The sequence below is a fragment of the Engystomops pustulosus genome, chromosome 1, assembly GCF_040894005.1.
Source record: "Engystomops pustulosus chromosome 1, aEngPut4.maternal, whole genome shotgun sequence".
Taxonomy (NCBI): Eukaryota; Metazoa; Chordata; class Amphibia; order Anura; family Leptodactylidae; genus Engystomops; species Engystomops pustulosus.
In genome coordinates, this window is record NC_092411.1 from 139,346,462 (window position 1) to 139,368,542 (window position 22,081).

At 44.9% G+C, this 22,081-nt stretch overlaps 1 protein-coding gene across 1 annotated transcript in view; it reads left to right on the forward strand.

Moving 5' to 3' along the window:
- Positions 1-5,344: 5,344 nt before the first annotated feature.
- Positions 5,345-22,081, forward strand: part of LOC140133955 (stimulated by retinoic acid gene 6 protein-like) — a 107,771-nt gene continuing 91,034 nt past the window's right edge. The window contains exon 1 of the mRNA XM_072154631.1: positions 5,345-5,488. Within this exon, the coding sequence (XP_072010732.1) occupies positions 5,409-5,488 (80 nt within the window). The 5' untranslated portion in view covers positions 5,345-5,408. The remainder of the gene's footprint in view (positions 5,489-22,081) is intronic.

Sequence of the window (22,081 nt, forward strand, 5' to 3'; positions counted from 1 at the left end):
TCTCAGTTGCTGCAGGACTTGATCATTTTTACCTTAGCTGATGCAGTACCTCCAGATACACACCTCAGCTTCTGCAGAACTTAAACATCATATATCATGTATTTGCACCATGAAAGAATGGACTGCAGAAACAAAGCACTGCAGAATTTTTTAAAGTGTAAAGATTCACACCAGATGGAACACAACATTGCGTTAATTGCTGATTGCTTTGTGGAAATGCTGTGGATTTGTCAAAATTTGAACATTCACAGTGAAGAAAATAATTATTTGATCCCTTGCTAATTTTGTATGTTTGCCCACTGACAAAGACATGAACAGTCTATAATTTTAGGGAAAGGTAATTTTAACATTGAGAAATATCAAAAATAAAATTTAGAAAATTACGTTGTATAGATTATAGAAAATGTATTTCCATCTTGCTGAGAGAAATAAGTATTTGATCCCCTACCAACCATTAAAAATGTGGGCTCTTACAGACTAGCACCGATCATGGCAGTTGACCTGTCAGTCAGTTGTATAGCTTCTCTAATCAGCCAAACTGTTTTCAGCTGTGCTAGCATACTTGAACAAGGGTTTTATAAACATCCATAAGCCTTCTTACACAGTTAGCAAACACCATTAACCCCTTCACGCTCTGTGACAGATATATCTGACACTGAGCTATGAAGGATGTATGAAGAGGGCTCACAGGCTGAGCCCTCTTCATACAGAGATGGGCTTTGCTGCATATCGCACCAAAGACCCATCGCTAACTCCCGCGGTCGGTGCTTGTACCGATCGCGGGTGTTAATCTGTTGTTTGCCGCCGGCAAAGTCGCGGCACTGGAAGCATGGGCACCTCCATCTTGCCTCCGATGTCGCTCCCCCGAACGTCATCGTGGGCGGTGACCGGTTGCCATGGTATTTTGCCTATTCATTACAATGAGCCAGTGTTATTGCAGTATATGGTAGGATTGATCGGACCATCTAGGGTTAATGTACCCTAGAGGGTCTAAGAAATAGTGAAAAAAAAAGTTTAAAAAATGAGAAAAATTAATAAAAAGTTCAAATCACCCCCCTTTCCCTAGAACTGATATAAAATATAATAAACAGTAAAAATCCCAAACTTATTAGGTATCGCCGCGTCCCAAAATGCCCGATCTATCAAAATATAAAAACGGTTATAACCAGCGGTGACCTCCGAGATGGGAAATGGCTCCCAAATGTCCAAATATACCTTTTTACATGACACAAAAAAGTTATAAAACTTGATCAAAATGTCGCACAGTCCTCAAAATGGTAGCAATGAAAATGTCGGCTCATTTTGCAAAAAATGACACCTCACACAGCTCCGTACCCCAAAGTATGAAAAAGTTATGAGTGTCAGAAGATGGTGAAATTTTTTTTTTTTTTTTTTGTACACATTCGTTTAATTTTTGAAAGTGTATCAAAATACAATAAAACCTATATAAATTTGGTATCACCGCGATTGTACCAAACGAAAAAATAAAGTAGAGATGTTATTTGGAGCGCAGAGTGAAAGTCGTAAAAACTGAGCCCACAAGAACATGACGTTTTTTTAAAAAATGTTTCCACATTTGGAATTTTTTCCGGCTTCCCACTACATGGCAGGGAATAATAAATAACATCACAGGAAAGAAAGAAAAATTTCTTATGCACAAAATAAGCCATCAAACAGCTCTGTACACGGAAAAATGAAAAAGTTATGGATTTTTGAAGATGGAAAGAGAGAAATGAGCAAAAATACCCTGCGTCCTTAAAGGGAACCTACCACCACAAATCTACCTATAAAGGTAGATTGGGTGGTAGGTGGATCAATGGGACATGAGGATAGCCCTTTTAAGGGCTAATCCTCACGTCCCCACACTTTTTTGATAACTTTTATTAGATATATATTCAAATTTACTTATGCGGCTACTGGGGCGTGGAGTAGCCGCATCTGAGGTTACACGAGCCGGCTACTCCACGCCCCGGTAGCCTCTTTTCCCCTCCTACTCACCCATCTTCGGCGCGCAGCTCCACGTAGCTAGAATAGTCGTTCTTACATTAACAATGTATAGAGTGCATTTATGATTCATTTAATGTTAGCTTCTTTGAAAGAAAATGAACTTTTCTTTCAAAAATAAGGAAAATTTTAAGCCACCTCGCATATATATGAATATGCACACATACAAACAGGCTCACATGCACTTGTTACTTATAATGTATTTGTTATATATTATATGTTCATATGTTAACTCACACATACACACATTTCCTGCACATCTTTGCCCAATGTGCAGGATCTGTCTGGCCTGCAGACTTCCCAGGCATGGGCGTAACCATCGAGGTCGCAGGGGGTGCGACCGTGATCGGGCCCCTGTGAGAGAAGGGCCTGAGCTGCGGCTGTCATATGTGCCTAACGGCTGGCATTATATCCACCCATAACAGCTGCAGTAATTTGCCAGCGATAGCTGTGGGGGTTGAGGGTGCAGCTGTCACAGATTAAAATCTGTGCAGCTGCCGTGTATTTTATTGCAGCTTTCAGCTTTATCGGAGCTGTCCTCCGATGCAGCTGAAAGCCGAGACAGAGTAGGAAGTGACATACAGTGACACTTCCTGCTCTGTCACTCCGTGCACTGAAGAAGGCCACTCACTGCCAGAGAAACTGAGCACAAAAGGTGAGTAAACAGGCAGTCCCCTACTTAAGAACACCCGACTTACAGACGACCCCTAGTTACAAACGGAGCTCCGGACATGAAAGCTAGCGTCCCGCTATTTGATTTGTGATATGCGTATTTTTAACTGACTCTTGTGAGTATGATGAACTTAAATACATTTTTACTTTGTTGGAACGTAGCACAGCATCTGCCTGCATATTTCTTCCAGCTACAATATAATTAAAGGAGGATAAAAAAAAGTGCGATGGTGCTAGTCTGAATGGTGACATACTTTCAGCAGGAGAAATTGAGGATTAGTGCCGTTCATCGGTGGTTAAAGATGGAAGAACGAGGGCGAAGAATAAAACTGGGAGCTCCGGTCATAGTGAAATATTCTGTCTCTATTTCTTTGAATTTACTATTCTGTTGCCTTCGGCTACATTCACACTAATGTATGGGGGACGTATATACGGCCGACGTATATAGGGCCGATATACGTCCCCCATAGGCAGCAATGGGCGCACGGCACCCTATGAGAGCGGTACGGTGTCGCACACGTGTAATACGGCGCCGTGCGCCATAGGATGCTATGGAGAGGGGTGGGGGTGAGCTGCGCTCACCTCCTCCTGCTCTCCCCGTGCACTGCCGTTGCCCGCTACGGTACGGTACGGGCGGGCAACGGCAGTGTGAATATAGCGTTAGGCTAAAATAAACAGCTGTAACAGCTATTAAAGGTGTCTGCAATTAAGCTTTATTGTTATTCCTGGTTCTTATGACAATCCAACATGTTTAAAATCCAATTGTCACGGAGACCAAAAGAATTTTCTCTGGGGTTACAGTTATAAAATATACAGTTCCAACTTACATACAAATTCAACTTAAGAACAAACCTCCAGAACCTATCCTGTACGTAACCCGGGGACTGCCTGTATATATATATATATATATATATATATATATATATATATATATATTATTTTCCCCCATTCCGCTCATTGCATATAGTAAAAGTGGGTGTGGGTGGGGAATTAAAATGCCTACTGGTTTGTAGTAATGGGGTGGGGGATATAATAATAGCCACTGGTTTGTAATAAGGGGGGTGATGGTATTATAATAATGGCTACTAAGGGGGGATGGGGGATATAATAATTCCTACTGGTATGTAATAAGGGGGGTGGAGATATTACATAACAGTAGCAATTATAATATCCCCCCACCCCCTTATTACATAACAGTAGCAATTATTATAAGGGGGTGGCGATATACTAATGGCTATTGGTATGTAATAGGGGGTGGGGGTTATAATAATGGCTACTTGTATGTAATAAGGGGGGTGGGGATATAATAATTGATACTGTTATGTAATAAGGGGAGTGGGGGAAAATTGTACCCCCTGGCTGTTCTAGGTGTTAGGTCCCTCGTTTACTCTCCTGTTATCTTATGGATTTGTTTCTCTTTTGGATTACACATCTGACAGGTTGTATTAAGAGGGAATGTATCTATTCATATGGTATTTATTTGTGAGCATTACTTGATTGTATAGATCTACACATGTGTGTAAACATCTAGCGGATTTGTTACAGCCAGGGAGGTTGCGTGGGTGTACTTAGTGCAGTGATGGGCAACCTTTTGAGCTTGGTGTGTCAAATTTCGCCAAAAAAACGAGTATAACTTGGGTCGTGTGTCACCTTGACAAAAAAATTTTGTAATATTTATAGTTTAAATAACAAATATGTATAATTATTTAACTTCTAGGGTACTTTAATCCTAGGTTGTATTATTGATCCTACCATGTACTGCCATACTACAGTATGGCAGTATATGGGGTTTTTCCACATCATCTATTTATTACAGTGCGCTGGACAATCTCTCAGCCTCCCGGCTACTGCATCTGGCCGTGTAGGAGCCGAGGATGAAACTTAACTCTCTGGCGGCCGCGTGTCACTGAAAATGGCTATGCGTGTCAGCACTGACACGCGTGTCATAGGTTGGCCATCACTGACTTAGTGTGTCTGTTACACATAGGTCTTAGACAGAGGCGGATCGAATATCCCCGGTATGCTTGATTAGGTCATATAAGGGGTTAACAAACGTGATCGGAAGTATTTCCGGTAGTGGGTACTAGGGACGGGTGTTATCTGTAATATACAACTGAAACTGGATTGGGAGCCAGTGCCATAACCATGACAATAGTAGTTCACGGGTCAGCAAGTCACCGCTGCCCATGCAGTAATATTACGTCCTTTGTCCCGAAGGGATTGTATGAGAGACCCGGCACTGATGTGCCAAGGCTTTCTGTAAGCCGCGTGGAACCAAACTCCCAGAAATAAAAAACTTTGGGTGTCAACTTTTTCACAGCAGTCACCTTGAGGGTGTTGGTAATGTTTTGATGCCAAAAAAACAGCAATATGAAAAAAGGCCCTTCAAAGTAGATAAGGTGCCCAAACATTATGTAAGAAGCACACCCAGGGCATCCCTGAAAATGACAGAAGAATGGGAACTTCTTGTAAGATGATTTTTAACAAACACATAGGCCAAAGTTGAAAAATAGTATTCGGAATCCTAATATTTTCCTGGGGAAACAGAACTTTCAATTTATTTCTCAAAATGTAATTCCATTCCCATAAGTAGTTATTTAGAGGGTGTATGTGATGTAATTCAATCTTTAGCCACTAGGTAGTGGTGTTGTATCACAAGTGAGATGGCAGCTAACTACAAAATTAGTTAGAGATGTAGCCAGGTTTCAGAACACAAGAGGAAAGAAAGGAGAATGGCGTCGAGAGGGAACAGGTCCTCAGGAGATGGAAATGCAGGAGCCCCAACAACACTGCACCCTCTACTTCATAGCTGGTAAGTGGCTGAGGGCCCACTCAGCTGGCGGGGGTTCCAGATAGCAGGGGATGGCGCTCAATCCTGCAGTGAGCTGTGTAAAATGTGTCTGTTATAGGTGGTCCCTCCCCTAGAAGTCCAAGTTGTACTTATTTCATGACACTTTTGTGTTTCTATATAATTAGCTAAGAAACCTTGAAAAAATGGTAAATTCTGTGGGCTCCATTTTTTGGTGTTCATTGTGCAGTGAAAATGACCTGTTCTCCTTATCTTTCAGGTCAGTACAATCATAGCAATACAAAGTTTATGTAGTTATGATATGTATTACTAAGATTAGGCGAGAGACACTTTCAATGTTTGCTGCAGTTTTTGGGCCAGAAATGGATCTAAAGGGAGTGGTAGATACAAAGGAAGAACCTGTAGTAATTCTTTCACCAGATGGCTCAGGAATGTGATAGCCGGGGAGTGTTCCTCAAATCCCAGCGGTAATAAGGCGTTGGCCACTTTACTTCAAGTGTTTTATAATGTGTGGGGCAGGATATTAGTTACCTATATCTTAATATATCTATTAAAAGTTCTGCACTGCTCTCTTGATATGTTTACGGCAGCTCCCTGGTACAGAAATGTCTTTTACCTCATCAGCCAGTTATTCCTGCCCATAAAATGACAGGATATGAAGGGTCATGTGATCCTAAATGCCACAACCAGCCAGTGCGTGCTCTACCAACCAGCACATCATGACATTATTGCTTCTCATTACTGTCAATCTCCTGTATTGAATTAAGGCACCGACAGGCTAAATTGTGAAGGGAGAAGTGAATTCAGGGTAGTACTGGAGAGTGACAGTAATGACACTGAAAACTATCATAAGGTCCCTGAAGGAAATCCATTCACAGACTGGACATTTACGATCACAGCATTCTCCATCTCCCTTGCCACGTACTAAAAACTACCAAAAGGTCCCTGAAGGAAGATCATGCACAGACTGGACATTTATGATCACAGGATCCTCCATCTCCCTTACCATATTATGGACAAAAACGGCTGACTGTGGAGGTAAAGGAACTTCTGAACGAGGGGTTTACCTTAAAGAGGTATTCAATCAGGGGCGTAACTACAGCGATAGCAGCCGCTATGGGGCCTGCAGTGTCAGGGGGCCCTGTCATCCGACCTGACACAATAAAGAATGGAGGATGTGCACCATTATATCTATATTGTACTGCACGTGTCCAGTATAATATGTATACAACATATAGGGGCACATTTACTTACCCGGCCCATTCGCGATCCAGCGGCGCATTCTCTGCACAGGATTCGGGTCCAGCCGGGATTCATTAAGGCAGTTCCTCCGCCGTCCACCAGGTGGCGCTGCTGCGCTGAAAATCATCTCAACGCGCCGGAATGCACCACCTCGGACCAGGTGAAGGTAAGCGCTTCCCGAGCGACACTTTTTCGGTTTTTAAATGCGGCGGTTTTTCCGAATACGTCGGGTTTTCGTTCGGCCACGCCCCCCGATTTCCGTCGCATGCATGCCGGCGCCGATGCGCCACAATCCGATCGCGTGCGCCAAAAACCCGGGGCAATTCAGGTACAATCGGCGCAAATCGGAAATATTCGGGTAACACGTCGGGAAAACGCGAATCGGGCCCTTAGTAAATGACCCCCATACTGTGATGTATATATGCAGTATCTGTGATGTGTATCTGGTGTCTGTATACACGGTATGTGAGTATGTTGCATATGGCACTCATATGGTATGTGTATATGCACATGACTGTATTTATGTGATTGTAACTCGCATGTATGAGTATACTAATATGTATATTTTTTAAGTGGGAAGGGGGGCCCATGCAGTAGCCTGCTAGGGGGCCCTGTCTCTCCTAGTTACGCCACTGTGTTCAATTAATATAAATCTCTGAAAAAAAACATAACTATAAAAACAAATAAATACAACAATGCACAATGTCAAAAGTGACAAAGTTTAATAGTTTATTTTTATGATTCACCAAATTGTATTGGTTTTCGAAAGTAGGCAAAATTATTTCCAAGTTGGCCACAGGCTATTCAAATTCAGAGTCTGAAGTCTCTAGGTGATAATGTAATAGCAGAAGGAAAAAGTTGTAGTCCAGCTTCCAACGAAAGGCATAGAAAATGCGTTAAAAATCAATTTTTATTAGAAAAAAATACATGATAAAAACATCAACGGACGAAAAGATGTCCTTAGTCGTTGCCTAGTCTATGGAACATAGTGCAGAGTATTTAAGCATAAGTGAAAGGATCACATGATACAACATGGCAGAACATTTCCGGTGATCGGCAAAAAGCAACAAGAGTATATAGGGCAAAAGAAACACAATAATACCCTGTTTCCCCGAAAATAAGACAGTGTCTTATATAAATTTTTGCTCCTCAAGAGGCACTAGGTCTTATTTTGAAGGGATGTCTTATTTTTCCATGAACAAGAATTTACATTTATCGTTGAACAAAAAATCTACTTCTCTAACCTCCCTATAACTCTCCAAACTCTGAGAGTTTGCAGAATTTCTTGTGACTCCATTTCTATTAGAATCATTGGCCCAAATCTCTCATGTTTAGTAAAAGCACTTTCCATAAATGACTCCTTCTTATCCTGGTAGCTGCTGGTATCACATTAGCAGCACAACACTCAGTGATTTATCCCATGAAGTCTTCCCCATGTCACAACCTTCTGCAGCATTTAAAGAGGACCTGTCACCTAAATTTTCGGCACTAAGAGCTGCTTTCTAAAGTAAGCAGCTCCTAGTGCTTGATCAAACGCTGCAGTGTTATAGTGATAGTGTTACCGGAAACCTCCGGTAGCGCTATCTAACACTGCGGCGGGGTACAGTGTAATCATCGGACAGCTTGCAAAACTGTCCGATGTATTCATGAGGGGGCGATCCGAGGCGCTGCCTCTTTCACAGACCGCCCCGCTAGCTCCATAGACCGGCAGTCACCGCCCCTAGCCACACCCCAACCCCGCCCCCTCATGAATACGTTGGACAGCTTTGCGAGCTGTCCGACAATTGCATCCTACCCCCGCCGCAGTGTTTGATAGCGCTACCGGAAACCTCTCTCTAACACTGGGGCGTTTGATCGAGCACTAGGAGCTGCTTACTTTAGTAAGCAGCTCCTAGTGCCGATAAATTGGGTGACAGGTCCTCTTTAAAAGATTTCCTAATATTAATGTATGGCGTGGGGGAGGCTGCTGCAATGACTTCCGCTAGGTCCTATTTTTAGGGGAGGCCTTATATTTCTAAGCCGGAGCAAAATTGTACTAGGTCTTACTTTTGGGGGATGTCTTATTTTAGGGGAAACAGGGTAGTAGAAAACATAACATAAATACAATATTAATAAAGATACATTAAATCAGTCTTATAGTTTAAGCCAAATGGAAACCTTGTCTGGAGAGTGAGGATCCAGAAAGCTTCACGGGATCGTAGCTGTCTGGTCCAATCCCCTCCTCTACGGGGGCGTGGTGTGCGCTCTATGGGAATGACAGACAAGTTAGAAACCTCACCGTGATGTGTCTCTTGGAAAATGTTTAGAAAGACCAGATAAAGCTGAAGACAAGGTAAGTTGATGTTTAGCAGCACCAGTTCAATGCCAGGGTTGCCCGATGGGCTCTAAGTGCTCTCCGACCTTAGCCAATCTCTATTCATGTATATGGAGATAATAACCCTTTTCTTGAACACATAAAATGGTATGGCCGTTACATTGATGATGGTCTCCTAATTTGGACGGGACCACAACATGATATACTTTGTTTTATTGAATATCTCAACTGTAATAATTTTAATTTACATTTTACCTCCTCATCTTCCACCACTTCTGTTCCTTTTTTTGGATGTGGAATTAATAGGAGACACTGTAACGGGCCACATACAAACCAAACTGTATAGAAAACCAACATCTTGCAACACTGTATTATATGCCACTTCATGCCTACCTCCGCACATAATCCATAACTTACCTAAAGGTGAATATATTCGGCTAAACGTATTTGTTCCAATAATTCACTTTATGATCAAACAGCCGAACATATCACCACAAGATTAAAAGCGATATAAAACCAAATCATTGTCGCAGCTTTCTTCATCCCTTAACAAGAAGTCTACACAAGAAGTGTTACATTCCAAATCAAATAAAAAGAAAAACGTCACTACTCCCTGTCCCATTACTTTCAGTACCACATATAACCCTCAATATAATGATGTCATACACATTATAAAAAAACATTTACCCATTTTATACCAAGATAAAATCTTATCTGAAGTTTTGGTATGTCTCCAGAAATGCCCCCTCCTTGGGCAAAATCATAGCTCCTAATATGTTCGTTTCACAAAATGCTATGTCTTCTTGGCTTCAGTACAAAGGCAGTACTATATGTGGACACACACGCTGCAACATTTGCAAGTATATAGTGGAAATTTCTTTGTCTTTGTCACTAAAAAATCTTTTTCCATACGTACACACTTAAATTGCGCCAGCGATCATGTGGTATACTTAGCGTCTTGCTCATCCTGCAATGTCCAATATGTAGGCTGCACCATAAGACCACTTAAAAAAGGATTGCTGAACACATAACTGGTGCTGCTAAACATCAACTTACCTTGTCTTCAGCTTTATCTAGTCTTTCTAAACATTTCCAAGAGACACATCACGGTGATGTTTCTAACTTGTCTGTCATTCCCATAGAGCGCACACCACGCCACTGTAGAGGAGGGGATTGGACTAGACAGCTACGATCCTGCAAAGCTTTCTGGATCCTCACTCTCCAGACAAGGTTTCCATTTGGCTTAAACTATAAGACAGACTTAATGTATCTTTATTAATATTGTATTTATGTTATGTTTTCTACTATTATTACTATTATTGTGTTTCTTTTGCCCTAAATACTCTTGTTGCTTTTTGCCGATCACTGGAAATGTTCTGCCATGTTGTATCATATGATCATTTCACTTATGCTTAAATACTCTGCACTATGTTCCATAGACTAGGCTACGACTAAGGACGTTTTTTTTATCCAAAACACATCAGTTTTTCTACTCATGGACGTCCGTTGATGTTTTTATCATGTATTTTTTTCTAATAAAAGTGGATTTTTAACGCATTTTCTATGCCTTTCGTTGGAAGCTGGACTACAACTTTTTCCTTCTGCTGTTATCCACTGGTCTCCCCTACCTACATTACCTATATAGGTGAGCTGAACACTACATATCTTTTTTTGTGATAATGTAATAGTGTATCTAGCTCTATTACCGCAGTAATGGCGAATAATAAACTACCGTATATATTCATGTATAAGCCGAGTTTTTCAGCACAAAAAATGTGCTGAAAACGTCCCCTCGGCTTATAACAACCCACTTTAAAAAAATAACTCACTTAAAAAAAAATAAACTTATAAACTCACCCTCCGATGTCGGCACGGCTAACCGATGTCCCCGATGTCGACGCATCCCGTCTGCTTTCTTCTCTCATGGACGCGGCCATGTTTTCTTCCTGGCCGGCGCATACTGTGACATCAGCGTCATAGTATGAGCCTGCTGGAAGAAAACATGGCCGCGTCCATGACAGAAAAAAGAAGCGGGACGCGCCGACATCGGGGAGCCGCGCCAACATCGGAGGGTGAGTATTTAAGTTTATTTTTTTTAAGTGCTGGGGGGCTGGCTGTATACTACTAGGGGCTAGTTGTATTCTACTGGGAGCTGGCTGTATACTACTAGGGGCTGGCTGTATACTACTAGGGGCTGGCTGTATACTACTAGGGGCTGGTTGTATACTACTAGGGGCTGGTTGTATACTACTAGGGGCTGGCTGTATACTACTGGGGGCTGGCAGGCTGTATACTACTGGGGGCTGGTTGGCTGTATATAACATGGGGGCAGGCAGGCTGTATACTACATGGGGGCAGGCAGGCTGTATACTACATGGGGGCAGGCAGGCTGTATACTACATGGGGGCGCAGGCTGTATACTACATGAGGGCAGGCAGGCTGTATACTACATGGGGGCAGGCAGGCTGTATACTACATGGGGGCAGGCAGGCTGTATACTACATGAGGGCAGGCAGGCTGTATACTACATGGGGGCAGGCAGGCTGTATACTACATGGGGGCAGGCAGGCTGTATACTACATGGGGGCAGGCAGGCTGTATACTACATGGGGGCAGGCAGGCTGTATACTACATGGGGGCTGGCAGGCTGTATACTACTGGGGGCAGGCAGGCTGTATACTACTGGGGGCTGGTGGCTGTATACTATTAGGGGCTGGCAGGCTGTATACTACTGGGAGCTGGCTGACTATATACTGGGGGGGGGGGGGTCTGGGACCAATGCATTTCCCACCATCGGCTTATACTCAAGTCAATAGTTTTTCCCAGTTTTTGGTGGTAAAATTAGGGGTCTCGGCTTATACTCGGGTCGGGTTATACTCGAGTATATACGATATGTATTTCTCCCGGGACCTAAACGCTTTCCAGATGCAGAAAGAGTTGAGTGTAGGGATGATGAAGCAAGTTGGTTTGCTGTGTGTTTGTACTGTTGACATTGGTGGACTGTATGAAAGTAGTGGATGTAAGGATGTTTGTGTAAGTGACAGATGTATCTGTGCACTTGTAAAATGTGTGTTTGAGTATATGTTGAGAGTATGAGTTAGGTTGCATGCATGTATGCAGTAAGATTGTGTACACATATGTGCATCCATGTAAGTTGCTGGAGTGAAAATAAGCATGGCCATGCATGTGCGGAGTGTGTGTAGGAGAGAGGTTGTGTATGTATGAAGTATGTGTAGAAGAGTGGCCATGCATGTGCGGAGTGTGTGTAGGAGAGAGGTTGTGTATGTATGAAGCATGTGTAGAAGAGTGGCCATACATATGTGGAGTGCGTGTAGGAGAGAGGTTGTGTATGTAGAAGAGTGGCCATGCATGTGTGGAGTGTGTGTAGGAGAGAGGTTGTGTATGTATGAAGTATGTGTAGAAGAGTGACCATGCATGTGTGGAGTAGAGAGTTTGTGTATGTATGAAGTATGTGTAGAAGAGTAGCCATGCATGTGTGGAGTGTGTGTAGGAGAGAGGTTGTGTATGTATGAAGTATGTGTAGAAGAGTGGCCATGCATGTGTGGAGTGTGTGTAGGAGAGAGGTTGTGTATGTATGAAGCATGTGTAGAAGAGTGGCCATACATGTGTGGAGTGCGTGTAGGAGAGAGGTTGTGTATGTAGAAGAGTGGCCATGCATGTGTGGAGTGTGTGTAGGAGAGAGGTTGTGTATGTATGAAGTATGTGTAGAAGAGTGGCCATGCATGTGTGGAGTGTGTGTAGGAGAGAGGTTGTGTATGTATGAAGTATGTGTAGAAGAGTGGCCATGCATGTGTGGAGTGTGTGTAGGAGAGAGGTTGTGTATGTATGAAGCATGTGTAGAAGAGTGGCCATACATGTGTGGAGTGCGTGTAGGAGAGAGGTTGTGTATGTAGAAGAGTGGCCATGCATGTGTGGAGTGTGTGTAGGAGAGAGGTTGTGTATGTATGAAGTATGTGTAGAAGAGTGGCCATACATGTGTGGAGTGCGTGTAGGAGAGAGGTTGTGTATGTAGAAGAGTGGCCATGCATGTGTGGAGTGTGTGTAGGAGAGAGGTTGTGTATGTATGAAGTATGTGTAGAAGAGTGACCATGCATGTGTGGAGTAGAGAGTTTGTGTATGTATGAAGTATGTGTAGAAGAGTGGCCATGCATGTGTGGAGTGTGTGTAGGAGAGAGGTTGTGTATGTATGAAGTATGTGTAGAAGAGTGGCCATACATGTGTGGAGTGCGTGTAGGAGAGAGGTTGTGTATGTATGAAGTATGTGTAGAAGAGTGGCCATGCACGTGTGGAGTGTGTGTAGGAGAGAGGTTGTGTATGTATGAAGTATGTGTAGAAGAGGGGCCATGCATGTGGTTCACTTGAATGTGTCTGTGTAACAGTAGCTTCTACCAAACTAATATGGATTATCACATAGACGACAATACTGTTCACCATTGTGTCTCTAAAAGTGATGATTATATCAATATGACCTTGTTTATCCTTATTGTGGGTATGATTGCCTCTACGTCCAACATCATCCATACACCTCCATTTGCATATTCTCATTACCCTCAGTACATACAGTTCCATGTAATAAAACGAAAAAAAAAGGCAATTTCCTTCCTTGAAGGTGTTGTCTGACAATTTAAAAATATGTTTGCTTTATTCCAAAGATTACTGCACCTGTATTGAGTTTATGCTGGTATTATATTGTATAATATAATATATATTGTATAAAAATGAATGGCTTCGTAACAATACCACACTCTACCCATGAGGCGCTGTTTATGGAAGGAAACGCCCATGTTTTTTAATCCTTAAATTCACTAAAATATTCAATGTAAAAAAAAAGAAAGAAAATCTCTTCTTCCTTCCTTCTGGCCATTCCCCCACCCCCTTATCCGGTACACTCTTATGTAAAAGGCTTCACTCCTGAGCCTCTCCAACACACAGACCTAAGGAATTTGCACACATAAAATATAACAAACAGATTTTCTGCACAGAATTTGCATTTCCATGAGGTAGATCTAGTGTAATACATACATACATATTTATGAAGAGTTTCTGCCATTACAGGTTACGTACAAAATAGGTTCAATAGGTTTGTTCTTAAGTGGAATTTGTATGTGGGTCAAAACTGTATATTTTGTAATTGTAGTTCCAGACAATTGTCCCAGTGACAATTGGAGATTCAAAATTTTTTGCTGTAATGGGACCAAGAATTATCAATAAAACTTCATTACAGACACCTTACAGCTGATCATTGCTGCCTGGGACTATAGTAAAGCATTCAGAAAGCTTCACCAGAGGTCACAGTGGTCAGAGAGGTCCGTCTTTAACTAGGGGTCCTCTGTATGCACGCTAGTGAAGAAAACTGCATATAGCCATCCTAGTCATCCTCATGCACATAGCTGTTAAAATAAACATGTAAACAAATTCAGGATTATATATCACGTTCCAAATTATTATGCATATGTTATTTACCGTATCTCTGATAAATGGTGGATGCCAATGATTGTCAGTATAATAAAACTCATCAACCGTATGGGTATAAATCGATTTTGTTGAACAAACCTCCCAATGATAAAAGTATATTATTTAAAGTTAAAGAAAACATGAAAATGCTCAGTTCCAAATTACTATGCACGGTAGAGCTTCAAAACATTTGTTGAATTTGCAGCATTAGGCCTCATTCACACTGCGGCATGGGGGACGTATGTACGGCCGATATACGTCCCCCATTGACGGCAGTGGGTGCACGGCGCCCTTTGGGAGTGGTACGGTGCCGCACGTGTGTGTACCGCTCCGTACCCCGTGAAAAAATAGGACATGTCCTCCTCGTAGCTGCGCGCCCTCGTCCGAATACCTTGCGTTCTACGAGGTACGAGGAGCTGCGAGCTGAAGAGTACATGGTAGGCAGAGGAACTAGGCTACTGGGGCGTGGAGTAGCCGCGACTAATAGCCTCATGTCCGGCTACTGCCCGCCCCAGAAGCCGCTTAAAAAATTTGCATATACAGGCATTAAAGTTTACAAAAGGATAGCCGGGACGTGAGGATTAGCCCAAAAAAGGTCTATCCTCACGTCCCATTCATCCACCTACCACCCCTTCTACCTTTATAGGCAGAATCGTGGTGGTAGGTGCCCTTTAATTTAACTTTCAAATTGTGTTGCACGCCGTATGTTAAAGATGCACCAAAAAAAAGATGGTGAACTCTGAGCGGGGAAGCGACACATTTATGATTTCTGGCGCACAATCTTAGTGGATCGCCACACGCAGCATTATAGGCGGACAAAGCACTTTCAATGAACTCCGGTGACCCTGTAAGTAAATGTGTCTGATGCTGAAAAATCTATCTGGTGCAGTATAAGACTGGTGATTCGTAATTTGCAGCTCCTATTCGTTGGTGTAGTTTGCTATGCCACAATTGAATTTTCTGACTGAATATTCTGCACCATGTGCTATTTCCTGCAAGGTAACGTTCCCTTTTAACGAGGACATGGCATTTTTTCAGATAAGTTGGAAAACTGCCTAAAAATTGTATTGTCACACACCAGTTCAGGTGCAAATTAATCCAATAATGTGGTATAGACAAATTAATACATCTCCCACAGTAATTCACTTCAATAACACACATCACTGATGACTCACCGCTCCTTCTGGAAGGGTACCAGGTAGGTTGACAGATTATTTTTTGGGAAAAGGAATGTATGTATTTTTTTAGTTTCACATAGTTTGGACAATAGTTAGCCTAGTGCTATGGGAACAAGGCATTAGGTTTATAAGTGAAAATCTGGTAACAGTTTCCCTTTGATACACGTGGTTTGTTCAACTCAGGGCAGATGCCTAGGCCTTTGACACAAGATGACTGTGTTCCAGCACAGTCCGCTGACATATACTCATCAAATCCCCCGCACCTGTTCAAAGAATACTCAGGGGCTCTGCCCCGAGATAACTGTGTTCCAGCGAAATGTTCTGCCTGTGTTTGCTGTGGAACACAAGCAACTCAATCAAATTCGGATACCCTGGGTGTCATGTAAGCTGGCGAGGGTGTATGAAGTCATCGCTTCCCGCGTTCTGTGCCGAATTCATTGAGAGTAGCAGAGAGATGGAGATTAGATTAGAAAAAGATGAGTATTTTTTTTTTCTCCGGGCACTGTTCATCTTTTAGCCACAGTAAGGGACATTGTGACTTGTGGATGCTGGGGAGCCCTGTTATTAGCAGCTATGGGGGCACCAGAGGTCGCACTAACATTTTTCCAGAAGGGTAAAAATACTCCTCTCACCATTTTTGAGGAGTATTTTTACCCGAGGAGGAGTATGAAAATTTTGGTAATACGCCGCGCACACTACACTACGCTCACTACACTGCGCTCACTCTACGCTCACACTACGCTCACACTGCGCTCACACTACGCTCACACTGCGCACACTACGCTCACACTGCGCACACTACGCTCACACTGCGCACACTACGCTCACACTGCGCACACTACGCTCACACAGCGCACACACTACACTATGCTCACACAGCACACACACTACACTATGCTCACACAGTGCACACACTACACTACGCTCACACAGCGCACACACTACACTACGCTCACACAGCGCACACACTACACTACGCTCACACAGCGCACACACTACACTACGCTCACACAGCGCACACACTACACTACGCTCACACAGCGCACACACTACACTACGCTCACACAGCGCACACACTACACTATGCTCACACAGTGCACACACTACACTCACACAGCACACACACTACACTACACTCACACAGCGCACACACTACACTACACTCACACAGCGCACACTACACTACACTCACACAGCGCACACACACTACACTACACTCACACAGCGCACACACACTACACTACACTCACACAGCGCACACACACTACACTACACTCACACAGCGCACACACTACACTACACTCACACAGCACACACACTACACTACACGCACACAGCGCACACACACTACACTCACACAGCGCACACACACTACACTACACTCACACAGCGCACACACACTACACGCACACAGCGCACACACACTACACTCACACAGCGCACACACACTACACTACACTCACACAGCGCACACACACTACACTCACACAGCGCACACACACTACACTCACACAGCGCACACACACTACACTACACTCACACAGCGCACACACACTACACTCACACAGCACACACTACACTACACTCACACAGCACACACACTACACTACACTCACACAGCGCACACACTACACTACACTCACACAGCGCACACACACTACACTACACTCACACAGCGCACACACACTACACTACACTCACACAGTGCACACACTACACTACACTCACACAGCACACACACTACACTACACGCACACAGCGCACACACACTACACTCACACAGCGCACACACACTACACTACACTCACACAGCGCACACACACTACACTACACTCACACAGCGCACACACACTACACTACACTCACACAGCGCACACACACTACACTACACTCACACAGCGCACACTACACTCACACAGCACACACTACACTACACTCACACAGTGCACACTACACTACACTACACTCACACAGCACACTACACTACGCTCACACAGCGCACACTACACTACACTACACTCACACAGCGCACACACATTACACTACACTCACACAGGGCACACACTACACTACACTCACACAGGGCACACACACTACACTACACTCACACAGCGCACACACACTACACTACACTCGCACAGCGCACACACACTACACTACACTCACACAGCGCACACACACTACACTCACACAGCGCACACACACCACACTGCACACACACTACACTACACTCACACAGTGCACACACACTACACTACACTACACTCACACAGCGCACACACACTACACTACACTCACACAGCGCACACACACTACACTACACTCACACAGCGCACACACACTACACTCACACAGCGCACACACACTACACTCACACAGCGCACACACACTACACTACACTCACACAGCGCACACACACTACACTACACTCACACAGCGCACACTAAACTACACTCACACAGCGCACACTACACTACACTCACACAGCGCACACTACACTACACTCACACAGCGCACACTACACTACACTCACACAGCACACACTACACTACACTACACTCATACAGCGCACACTACACTACACTCACACAGCGCACACTACACTACACTACACTCACACAGCGCACACACACTACACTACACTCACACAGGGCACACACACTACACTCACACAGGGCACACACACTACACTACACTCACACAGGGCACACACACTACACTACACTCACACAGCGCACACACACTACACTACACTCACACAGCGCACACACACTACACTCACACAGCGCACACACACTACACTCACACAGCGCACACACACTACACTACACTCACACAGCGCACACACACTACACTACACTCACACAGCGCACACTACACTACACTACACTCACACAGCGCACACTACACTACACTCCACTCACACAGCACACACTACACTACACTCACACAGCGCACACTACACTACACTCACACAGCGCACACACACTACACTACACTCACACAGGGCACACACACTACACTACACTCACACAGGGCACACACACTACACTACACTCACACAGGGCACACACACTACACTACACTCACACAGGGCACACACACTACACTACACTCACACAGGGCACACACACTACACTACACTCACACAGGGCACACACACTACACTACACTCACACAGGGCACACACACTACACTACACTCCCACAGGGCACACACACTACACTACACTCACACAGGGCACACACACTACACTACACTCACACAGGGCACACACACTACACTACACTCACACAGGGCACACACACTACACTACGCTCACACAGGGCACACACACTACACTACGCTCACACAGGGCACACACACTACACTCACACAGGGCACACACACTACACTACGCTCACACAGCACACACACTACACTACACTCACACAGGGCACACACACTACACTACGCTCACACAGGGCACACACACTACGCTCACACAGCACACACTACACTACACACACTACACTACACTCACACAGCACACACACTCCACTACACTACACAGCACACACAGGACACTGCACACACTCACACGGCCTTGCTCTTAAGTCCCGTCGGGATCTGCGGGCAGGTAGAGATGGAGCAGGACAGGGAGCAGCAGCCCTGCTGTCCACAGGTCTCCCGGGGCCTGCGCTCTCGCTCCGGAGCGCTGCTGACACAGACCACTGTGTCACGTGTCCCGCTGAGCGGCCCGGCGCGCGCTGTGATCGCGCTACAGACACTTACCTCTTTTGCAGCGCGCGCCGGGCCACTCAGCCTGCGCGCTACAGGGAATAATTGCCAAGCGTAACTTTACGCATGGCAATTATTTTGGGGGGTAATGGCGCCTCATCACGCGTCTATGACGCGTGGTGAGGCGTTAATGCGACCTCTGGGGGGCACTGTGACTTTGTTGGTTTCTTTGTGGCCCCTGTGAGTATTTTGCCTATAGTGGGGGCACCTGTGACTATTTTAGCTACCCTAGGGTGTCTATGACTATTTGTGTTGGTTATTGTGTGGTCATCATTACAACATTAGCTATTCTGGGGGCACCATTACTATTTTACTACTGTGTTGGGCCTGTGACTGTAATGCTGTTATGGGAGGCCTGTGACTATATATTCTACTGTGAGACCACTTATTATGTTGGCAACTTTGGAAGCCCTGTGACTTTATAAGATACTGTGGGTACTTTGTTACTGTATTGGTTATTGTAGGGTCATCATTACTATATTGGCTATTGTGGGGGCCCCATTACTATTTGACTACTGTGGTTTGGCCTGTGACTATAATACTGTTGTAGGGGCCTGTGACTATATGGCTGTACGGGGTCCTGTGACTATATTTTGTACTGTGGGGACACCTATTATATTGGCTACTTTGGCTACCCTGTAACTGTATTGGCTATTGTGGGAATCACAATTACTATATTAGCTAAAGTGTCACTTGTGACTTTAATGGCTACTGTGGGGGCATAATTGTGATTTCTAGGAGAGCAAAGGAACAGTATTAAATTTGTGATTAGAAGTTGAAGGAAATGTTGATGAAGTGAGGAACCTAAAATATTTGTGTCGCAAAATCTGCACAGATGAGTGGAGGCTTGAAAAAGCTGACATGTTGGCAAGGTGCAAAAATGAGAATTGATGTCAAAAGATGTCATCTGCAAGTCATCAGGTTTATAGTAAGTACTTGCATTACCTATGAGCTCACATGTATCTGTATTTCTAATTCACATTAACTACAGAAGTACGATCGCAGTACATAGCCATACATCCAGTTCCATGGAATATTGTGGACTGTTGCTGTCACTCAATAGTTAATATGAATCACCATCACAAAAAGTCTCTTAGTAGCCCATGGTTTATTGTCAACCAGGTGTTACCATTCTCCATGTTCATTGCATATGTCCCCAGTTATAAATGGACATTGTCAGAGTGTATATCAAACACAGTTCTGTGGGGAGGTGATGACACCCAGTTGTACATTTATTCATACAGATACATAAGAATAACATGAACACAATACACATGTCATGTGTTGTTCCAACTAAGTTTGTTTCTGACAATTTATTTATTGTAAGTTACAAGGGCTCTATGGGAACCTGCCACTGTTGTGAAAGATATGGTAACAGGTTCCTTCTAATAGGGGAGCTTGGTTTTGTGTTTATATACTGAGATTTGTTTAGGTGCTGCATGAATTTGCTAAATTTAATATACCGTATATACTAGAGTATAAGCCAACCAGAGGATAAGCCGAGACCCCTAATTTTACCACCAAAAACTGGGACAAATTCATTGGTCACAGACCTCCTAGTATTATACAGCCAGCCCCTGTATTATACAGCCAGCCCAGCCTGCCCCCTGTATTATACAGCCAGCCCAGCCTGCCCCCTGTATTATACAGCCAGCCCAGCCTGCCCCCTGTATTATACAGCCAGCCCAGCCTGCCCCCAGTAGCATCCAGCCAGCCCAGCCTGCCCCCAGTAGCATACAGCCAGCCCAGCCTGCCCCCAGTAGCATCCAGCCAGCCCAGCTTGCCCCCAGTAGCATCCAGCCAGCCCAGCCTGCCCCAGTAGCATCCAGCCAGCCCAGCCTGCCCCCAGTAGCATCCAGCCAGCCCAGCCTGCCCCCAGTAGCATCCAGCCAGCCCAGCCTGCCCCCAGTAGCATCCAGCCAGCCCAGCCTGCCCCCAGTAGCATCCAGCCAGCCCAGCCTGCCCCCAGTAGCATCCAGCCAGCCCAGCCTTCCCCCAGTAGCATCCAGCCAGCCCAGCCTGCCCCCAGTAGCATCCAGCCAGCCCAGCCTGCCCCCAGTAGCATCCAGCCAGCCCAGCTTTCCCCCAGTAGCATCCAGCCAGCCCAGCCTGCCCCCAGTAGCATCCAGCCAGCCCAGCCTGCCCCCAGTAGCATCCAGCCAGCCCAGCCTGCCCCAGTAGCATTCAGCCAGCCCAGCCTGCCCCGAGTAGCATTCAGCCAGCCCAGCCTGCCCCCAGTAGCATTCAGCCAGCCCAGCCTGCCCCCAGTAGCATTTAGCCAGCCCAGCCTGCCCCCAGTACCATTCAGCCAGCCCAGCCTGCCCCCAGTAGCATTCAGCCAGCCCAGCCTGCCCCCAGTAGCATCCAGCCAGCCCAGCCTGCCCCCAGTAGCATCCAGCCAGCCCAGCCTGCCCCCAGTAGCATCCAGCCAGCCCAGCCTGCCCCCAGTAGCATCCAGCCAGCCCAGCCTGCCCCCAGTAGCATCCAGCCAGCCAAGCACTAAAAAAAAAACACACGAGTATATACAGTATATAGATAGCTTACTTCTGGTGTATTTACGTACTGGGTCTAGCTCAGGTGCTACAGTGTATAGTGACCTTGGTACTA